The sequence below is a fragment of the Citrus sinensis genome, chromosome 4 (assembly GCF_022201045.2).
Source record: "Citrus sinensis cultivar Valencia sweet orange chromosome 4, DVS_A1.0, whole genome shotgun sequence".
Taxonomy (NCBI): Eukaryota; Viridiplantae; Streptophyta; class Magnoliopsida; order Sapindales; family Rutaceae; genus Citrus; species Citrus sinensis.
Genome location: NC_068559.1, coordinates 5,419,215 through 5,428,622, shown reverse-complemented (window position 1 = coordinate 5,428,622; position 9,408 = coordinate 5,419,215). Strand labels below are relative to the sequence as shown.

The 9,408-nt window shown below is 36.7% G+C and overlaps 2 protein-coding genes across 2 annotated transcripts; one reads left to right on the top strand and one right to left on the bottom strand.

Annotated features, from left to right (window-relative positions):
• The first annotated feature begins 2,827 nt into the window (after positions 1–2,827).
• Positions 2,828–5,307, top strand: LOC102617111 (hypothetical protein). The gene is made up of 8 exons (XM_006485526.4): positions 2,828–3,095; positions 3,230–3,303; positions 3,436–3,477; positions 3,608–3,649; positions 3,881–3,964; positions 4,480–4,567; positions 4,763–4,860; positions 4,948–5,307. The coding sequence occupies exons 1-8, from the start codon at positions 2,894–2,896 to the stop codon at positions 4,966–4,968; spliced, it is 651 nt and encodes a 216-aa protein (XP_006485589.1). The 5' UTR covers positions 2,828–2,893; the 3' UTR covers positions 4,969–5,307.
• A 20-nt stretch (positions 5,308–5,327) lies between these two features.
• Positions 5,328–9,408, bottom strand: LOC102617595 (U11/U12 small nuclear ribonucleoprotein 31 kDa protein). The gene is made up of 2 exons (XM_006485528.4): positions 8,405–9,408; positions 5,328–5,640 (listed from the first exon to the last, which is right to left on the bottom strand). The coding sequence occupies exon 1, from the start codon at positions 9,144–9,146 to the stop codon at positions 8,412–8,414; it is 735 nt and encodes a 244-aa protein (XP_006485591.1). The 5' UTR covers positions 9,147–9,408; the 3' UTR covers positions 5,328–5,640; positions 8,405–8,411.

Genomic DNA, 9,408 nt, shown 5'->3' with positions numbered 1-9,408 from the left:
TTCCGAATCCGGCAAGCCGGCTAGGCAAAATTTTGAATTTTGCCTTAACGGTAAAATAAATCCAACTTATCGGATTCCATAAATGGCAAACCGGATACGCCTGGAATGTGAGTAACGGCTAGTTTTCGAGCTCAAACTATAAGAACTCAAATCCAACTCATTTTGAATCTCTCCAACAAGCAAAAACAAAAAGCACACGTGATATCTTGAGCCTTCAACTTGCAAAACACAAATCATTGAATCATTCATTGTTCTTCATCTTTGAATATCTACTCATTGAGTGAGTTTCATTGTAACTTTCATTTCTTCAATTCATTTGTAAGAGTTTGAGTGTGTGAGACACTTGAGTGAAAAGATTGGAGATATAATCTCTTGTTGTAAAAGTTCATTGACACCTCGAAGTCAATTGTAATCGTTGAAGCCTTGGAAAGGCTTGGATAGTGAAATCTTTGAGCTTGGATCGCTTGGAGGCGTGGACGTAGGCGGGGATTGCCGAACCACGTAAAAATTCGTGTGTTTGTTTCTCCTCTCCTTTACTTTTTAATTATTGTGCTATAATTGAACTTATTGTTTTCAATTATTGTTAAGACATTAGATTGCTTGTTGTGTGGATTTGTTAGGATAAATTTTAAAATTTCAATTCACCCCCCCTCTTGGGTTGCACACTTATATTTCAAAGAGCACTCCAAAAATTTCTTTCCTTTTTTTGTCGTTCTGTTCTTCATCGAGCTTATACACTGTTGTGATTCGCCCGAATTATCTGTCTGTGCTTGACGAAAAATTCGTGCCCGTTGTATCCTGGTAAAACAGTTACCTTCAAACCTAAAGCACTGCAGTAGGTGGTAAATCTGTTTTAAGGAAACTGTCCTGTGTAGGCCTCGGGTTTATTTTTTTGTTTTCAGTTTTCTTTTCCCTGCTGTTTTTTAGTTGTTCATTCGTGATTTTCAATTGCTGTTTTACGTTGTTTAAATTAGCTACTGGTTTTTATTTGTTTAACTCACTGTGATTTTTCTAATAGTTCGAAATAAACATGGTGATGCTCTTATACCCGCTGCTTGTTTTGAATATTTTTTTATCTTATAATGTAATGTTCATACCCTAAAATTTATCCCAAAAATCATCAAACAATGTGACATTCCTCACATAGGAATGTAACATAAGCTTAAAGCGATCATTTCTCATAAAAGATATTTAATTGCAGGTTAAACAAAATTTCCTCATGGCACTTTCTAATTCAATGCTTACGCTTGCTTGTGGATGGATCGACCAACAATTCCATACCCAAGTCACGTCTACACACTCACCTGGTGGTACAAAGTCGAAAGCATCATGTCCAACTCAATTAAAAAATACTAGGCCTTCTTAGATGAGCATCCCAGTTTATGAAGAATGACTTCTACATAACCCGGAGAATCATTTATTCAGGCATTGGCCTCTACCCCTCTACAGTGCACCGAGGAAGCAAGCTAAACGAGGAATTCATATCAATTTGAATGTATGCCATTAATATCTTTATATGACTTTGCAACTGGTCCTGCTGTCCAGTTTAAAGCTTACCCAGATTATGATCCTATCAACGAGATCACGCCAGACTGTCAAATGACGTTAAAGCTCTGTGAATGTTACTTTTTATAAATGTTACTTTTTTTTTTTTGTTAATTTCTCCTGATTATGGTCCTCCTCACAACTGTTTACAAGTTAATGCATGCTTGGATATTTTGCTGGTTGAATTTTTCTTTTGATAGGCACTGATGGCACCCACCCTTTCTTGCTTGGTTTCTTATTTTGTTTGCCGTACAATATTCAAAAGCTAGCATCACGGCAATGGCTGGTGATTTATATGAATGTAAAAGAGTTCAAACATCCTTCTCTTTTTAAGTTTTCATATAGCAGAATGAAAGCAAAAGGGTTTCTGTACATTATGCTGCCAAAAGCATCCATTCAATCTCATTTGCAAATGGCTTGGTAAGCTTTAAGGCTTAATCAGAAGGTAGACATCCAATCACAAAAGAACCCCTTTTGAGTTTTAGCCGATGACTAGAACCGAAAACAATTGACACATTCGAGGATATTTAAATATGATAACAGTGACATTCTTCAGTTTGTATTGAAAAAACAAAGTAGGGAGAAAGTTAAACAGCCTTCTTCACTCACAATATATGTACTGTGCTTTAGGAATGCAGTTTGTTTAGGTGATCTATCTAGCATTTTATACAATTACATGCAAGAATATACATTCGTTCTAATTACTAACTGGATGAGTAGGTAATTTGAGATGGGTTCGTGTCACGCAATGGTGACCATACTTGTAGCATCTCCTGAAGTTCCCTAGTGTTGATAGCTCAGAAGCTGGAGTACTGAGAACTTAGGGACCTCTCAATTGTCCAGTAAAATGCTTTGAATTTTATTCAGATTTAGATAATGATCACGGGTTAATAACCTAATTACCTGTATATCCACTGTGAAACTTAATAAAGATTAAAGAGTAATTGAGAAATTATGGTCCAAAACTAATTGACAAAGTTCTTAAAATAGCTTGTGGGAACAGAGCATTTTCACTTGCGGTTGGATCCTATCGGTATTTAACAAAGAAATGTGACGAGATGAATGGAAGTTACACAGCCAATCAAAATTTAAATGCTTTAAATTTTAGTCATGGAATATGTACAGGCTACAGTTCTTTTTTTAATAATTAGAATAATAAAATTAATCAAAAAATTATGTGTCATGTTTAACTCTGATGTGTCCACTCGTTATTGGCTTAACAATGCCAAATTGTGGAGCTAATGGTGGTGGCGCAAACCCAAACTCATTAAGCCACCTAACGTTATCAACAGAGGTAAAAGGATGAAAAAGAAAGAACATTTTCTTTTAAGCATTTTGAGAAACTCTCATGGCTTCAGCTACAGCTACTGCCCTTTGTCCAAATCATGTTCGGAACTCTCCTTCACTTTTGATTCCTGCGGTTTCATCAAACCCACTTACAGTTTCACAAAATTCAAAATGTTCTTTTTCTTTACCAGCAAAGACTGGTAGTAGGCGTGCTCACAACTTGAAGCTGAAGCACCCGCCAACACCATGTGCATCAGCTGAAGGTGTGTGCGCTTACCCGTTTCTCTCTTTTCAATTTTTATATTACCTTTACATTGATAATTCTAAAATGGGTTTCTTGTTTTTGTTGCTCTTGAATTGAAGTATTGAGTAATTAATTTTCTTTTGCATGTTACAGGACTTCCCGGTGAGTTAACTGAAGATTCAAAGTTTGTTCCTTTAAATGCTGATGATCCTACGTTCGGCCCCCCTGTAAGTTGTGGTTAGTTCTATTCCAGTTCTCATAATAAATGCTTCTTTCTTTGTCAATGTATTTTAATGTTTAATATTGCATAAAATTATGTTATTTTAGTCTTTACTGCTATAAAAACATCTTGTTTTCAGGCATTATTATTGTTGGGCTTTAAAGTGGAGGAGGCAGTGAAGGTGAATCTTTTTGTCTAGTTCTATATTTGCTGACCTTTTATATTCACTTATTTGCTTTGTTGATCTGATTGAGAATTGAATTTTAAGAAAATTGATTCTAAGTTACTAAGCAATTCTTAATGACTTGCAGATTCGGCAGTTTTTAAAAGAGCTAGATGGTGAATTCTTGGAGGTATTATTTCAATTCAACTTTTTCATGATTTTTTATTCTCTAAAGAAGTTAAAACAGTGGAGCTTTTCCATAACCAAATGGTCCTAGAAAGTTTTCGAAAGTGGTCTTCACATTTTTTCGAAGTTTCTGCTCTTAGAAGTTGTGCATTTTGCAAATTAAATAATTGACCCTATTGAGATTGCTATATGTTGTTGAGATTTTTTATCTTCATCTGATCATTCATTATTGTAGGTTATTTTTTGCACTGAAGACATGATCCCTCGTTCACTTTGGGAGGCAATGAATACAAAACAAACCAACTTGGAAGCCGTGAAGGTTGAAATTAAAATTATTGCCTGGCGGAAAATTCCGTTTTTCTCGTTTTCCATCTTTTTCTGAACATACTATGTGTTTACATGATGTATGCTGATGGGAGAGATAGGTACTGCCTTGATTAATTTGATGGGCTTATAGATGAACAAAGCATAGGGAAACTGAACTATCTAAACATTAGTTGACCAATTTGATGAACTCGTAAAAGAACAAAGCATACAGAACCGGACAATGTAATTGGGTCTTTTTTGCTTTTGAATCGAGGTGTGATGTATTTTGCAGACATGGTTTTGAGCTAATCTGTCTATCTTTCAGCTACTATTAATATACTGCCATCTTTATATATATATATATATATTTTGACCTGAGAAGGCTTTAGGAGAAAAGTTCAACCTCTTATAAGGGATATGATTCTATGTGATAAAATCCTTTCATATAATATGATGACTCTTGTTAAGATTTATCTTGTATTCATTCTCTTTATTTATTTAGATTACAAAGTGTATTTCGTTCCTCAGGTTGCAGAGTCACTGCCACGGATATGCTTCTTATCTGGCCTTAGTGGGGAGGAAATGATGATGTTTATTGAAGCATTTCCAGAGACAGGTACTTGATCTTCTGTTGAAACACCACTGCAGTATCATGTTTCAGACCTTGAAGTGGATATATTTGTACAAGGCTACTTATAATAATGAATCTCTCTCCTTTCTAACAATGAAGTTGAAGATGATAATGTTGCTAGATGGGATTTGTATATCCATCGAGCAAACAGTGTTAAGATGTTGTTTTACTTCCATGCAGGCCTAGAACCTGCTGTGTTTGCAGCTCTTGTTCCGAATAGTGCTGATAAGCCACTGCAGGAGTTGATAGAAGAGGTTATGGGTGATCATGAAATGCTGGTAAGCTGATTTTATGTCTTGACATTTACATGTACAGTTGCATGATTAATTCCGTATCACCAACCATATATTTGAATATACACGCAGACTGGACAACAATCCAGTTGAGTACTGGCAGATGCAGATTAGATTTACTTGAACATCAAAGAATGCGGCAGCAAAAATTGAAGTGGTAACTTCAATTTATTTCCTGCTCGAGTTTATGGTATCAATGAAACGTCAACAAAATGATAACATAGTATATATTGGTTTCGAGATATGTGCACCCGAGGAAGATGCTCAGTTCTTTTATCAGATCAATGGATGAGTTATCTCTTGTAGCAACTTGAGTTTGTGTAACTTCATTGTAATGTACTTGTTATTGTATTTGCTTGGTTATTTCTTGTTAGTAATAGATGATGGATAAAAATGAGCAAATTTCTTAGGTTATCCGTTCAGGATACAGCATTAGCGGTCATGCAAAGTAATTTCCTCAACGCATCCAATTTCCACTTCATAACAAAAACTGTACATCAGTTTACAGGACATGGAAAAAAAAAATCTGATCTAATACAAAACCTCACTGAACACTGAAATGAAATTGCTACAAATAATTTTAAAGAGCGAAAACTGTACGAGAATTTTTTTTCCGCAAGAAGCTGTTCAGACTGAAGTGATGTCCTCACTGAAACTTTGACCTCATGTTATTAAAGTAAGACACCATAGAATAAATGTTCCATAGTCTCCACTCAATAGTTCCTTCATTGCAGCTTGTCGACTAATAATCCAAATAGTCAAATTCTGCAAACAAAGAAAGGAAGCTGGTCAGGTAACGAAGAGAAAACTAATGACAATGAATCATTCCTCACACATTGATTCAAACACAAAACAAGTTACAAACTTGGTAATCAAAGTCCTGACCCAAAAAAATTCAAATAAAGTAGAGGAAAAGAAACAGAATGCAGAGAAAATTGCAAATCAGGTTATTCAAATCAGTGACGGACAGCAATACATCAATAACTCATTTCTACCCCGTACATGTACTTATTCAAATTGAAACCCATTTACATAAGTCTACAGTATAAGTAAATACATAAGAGAGATCTATTGCTCCAATATCATTATAAGATGTCAAAGAAGAACCGCTTTCCAAAAGTCTCATATGCCAGCAACTAATTCAATGCGCAATGCCTAGGAGAGCATCCACATTTTGCCAAGCGGCTCCACAAATTGTAGAACATTCTAGAAGACTTAGTGCCTATCGTAAATACTACATATGTTGAGAAGCACTGATTATGGATAGAATCATTAGCATCCTAGTTTTAGATTTACATAGAATCATATCCCTTGATATGCAAGATTTGATGTGCAATAATTGTTTTTTTTTTTTTTCGGGTTTCCCATGTAAACTAGTATAAGGGTGATCATAAAAGAACACAAAAGTTGGATGGAAAATTTATGTCAATTTTGTGTTCATCTATCATTACTCCTAGTATAAATAAAGATGGTCTGTGACAATTGGTTTAGAGCCAAAGAAACGAGGAGTTAATGTTGGGGAAGGCGGCGAACGAGGTGACTCATGGAAGATGAGGGTAAGGACGCAGGCATGAAGACCCCATGCCTAGAGCGAGTCACATGCTATTCAGAAACTTAGATGCACAGCCTTAAATGCTCAACTTGGCAAACTTGGCTCTAAGTTACTGCCCTTCTCTATTTATCCTAGTAGAGATTTACAAGTATGATAAGAATTTTACAATAATTGCATATCAAATCCCAATGTCAGGGGATATGATTCTAAACAACTAATCCATAATCATTGCTTCTTTATATATTTATGTAAGCCAACTAAGTGTTGTGCACGAAATGCAGAATCAAGTGCACCAAATATTCTCAAAAAAAATAAAGGACACAAGAATTCAATGTGGTTTGGCCTATGTTCACAGGAGCAAGAGATTAATAGAGTAGAGTAAAGAAACCTTGTTTCCCAAAAACCAAATACACCAAGTACTCTCACTATACTTGAAAAGAAAAATCTCTCAATTGCTCACACTCTCTAATTGCTCACTCCCTTAACAATTCTTCGCTTGAGTTGTTTCATCCAAATTTAGGATGCAAAGAAATGAATGAAGTGCCCTTTATTTATAGGCAACAAAGCTTGCACAATTGCACGTAAAAAGCCAAAAAAAAAAAAAAAATTCAATTTGCGTGCAATTTTTTCAAATTTTTCGCCCACCAATTTTAATTTGTCAAAGTCAGACGAGCATTATTATGCTTTGAAGACTTTTACATGCTTTGATTAAAGGCCTAGAACAAGGACTAGGTTGTTGTTCATATGATCTAATTCCTTAACCAAACTAGCATCCAAACAAGTGTCTTGGAAGTTCAATTACAACACCTTGAACAACCAACAAAAATCCAAGCTAATCCTCAAGCAATTTCATTCATATTGCTGGAGTGAGCAACACAACTATCCATTAATTGACACTTATCTATTTAGAACATTCATACGACCAATGTTCCATAAACAGATAGCATACCATGGCATAACCCCCTTTTTGTGCATCTAATGAAAATGAGTATGATTAGTAGTAGTCTAACGAAATCTAATGCTCATGTTGTCACAAAAATTAAAAGGAGACACCATGATAAAAATACCCCCACAAGTCATAGACAAAGCTTCACATATTGCACGAATAACACTTATCAACAGGGTCTGTCGCCTTTAAATGTCTATACAGGGTCCTCATGGTAAAAGTGTAAGGGCTACCTAATTTGATAAATTATATTAACCAGACATCCTAGCTCTGAATTACATGTACATTTTTCAATTTCAGTACAAATGCTAAACACTAAAATAATCTATGTACCCAACGTACTTCTCCGTCACATTTCAATTTATCCTACATATTTTACGAATGCAATTGCAATTTTGCAGACCTCAAGCAGTGTCATTATATCAAACAATCATGTCACACTTCATAAAGATATAGACACTAGGATTTTTTCAAAGCACTAGATTATTGATAAATTCTTTTATATAAGCATTATTTAAAATCAGAAATTACTTCAAATTCTTTCTGATGAACAACTTAATAATTCCTTTTTTATGTAGCGGTTTCAAGCACTTCCATCAAACAAGCTCTTTCTCAAAAGGCCAGAAGCACTTGCCATACAAACACTTCCAGATCACCATTATTTTTACATAACTGAATAAAACAACCAGAAGAAGCGCTTTCTACCAAACCACCATTACTTTTACATGACTGAATAACAAAGAAGCACCTTTCTAACTTTTAAAGTAAGCACTTTGGAACCACCATCATTTTCCCACGGCTTAAATAAAACCAGAAGCATTTTCTAACTTTTAATAGAAGTACTTCCAAACCGCCATTATTTCAAATGACTGAATTAACAAGTACTTTCTAGCTTATCATAAAAGCACTTCCGAGCCTGAACCACTATTAGTTTGTTTATATAAAACAATAATCCCTTTCTATAAAAGTACTTCTGAACCATCATTACATAAAACAAGAAGCAGTTTTCATAAAACAAACAATTGCAGTACCTGAAATTCACTCCTCCTCATCACTTTCATCACTAAAATAACTCACTCTCTTCGCCTTCTTCCTCTTCTCTTCACTCTCATTCTCCCCCATTAGCAGCAGCCTCTCCTCCGCCCCACCATCGACCACCGACGCCCAACCCCCATCATCAAATTCACTCTCATCCTCACCGTCCGATCTCCTCCGCAGCTTCTTCGGCATCGGGCGCTCTCTGGGCCCCAGCTGATTCCTCGGGCACTCGTAACTCAAATGCCCCTCATCCCCACACTCGTAACACCTCGACTTGTCCTTGTAAACCCTCTTCTTAATAAACGACGACGCACGGCCGTTGTCCGCGGCGATGCTGGCGTTGACGGTGCGGCCGTTCAGGACCTTTCCGTGGATGGCACGCGCGGCGGAGAGCGCGTCGGGGATTTGGACGAACTGGATGAAGGCGACGCCGCGTGACTTGCGCGTGGCGCGGTCTTTGAGGACGGTGACGCGGGCGATCTTGCCGAAGGTGGAGAAGAGCGTGTGGAGGTCGGAGTTCGTTAGGGCGTAGTCGAGGTTCGAAACGTAGACCGTTGACTTGGATGGGGCCAATCCGCCCGAGCCCTTCGATTTCTTGTGGGGTCCACTTGAAGTGACGTCAGCTGATGACGACGACGATGGGTTGGCCGGGGCGTTGCCGGTGGAGGCGTAACGGTAGTAGAAGGTGTCGTCCTCTTCGTCGCTGTCGCTTTTGTTTTTCTTTTTCTTCGCCATTTATTTATACCACATTAATCATTATATCATATAAGTTAATATGGGCCGCTTCAATCTCTTTCCACTTTTTCCTAAACGTGAGATTTATAATAAGACATATTTCGTGTCATACAAAAATTAAAATAAAATAACTCAAAGCCATAGAGACAAAAAAAATTTCAAACTCTTTAAATCCGGTGAAACATACAGGTGAGCAAAGGAAATAACTCGCAGGTAACAAGAAGGCCAGATCTACTCATAAGGGTGAGTGGGAAATTGACTC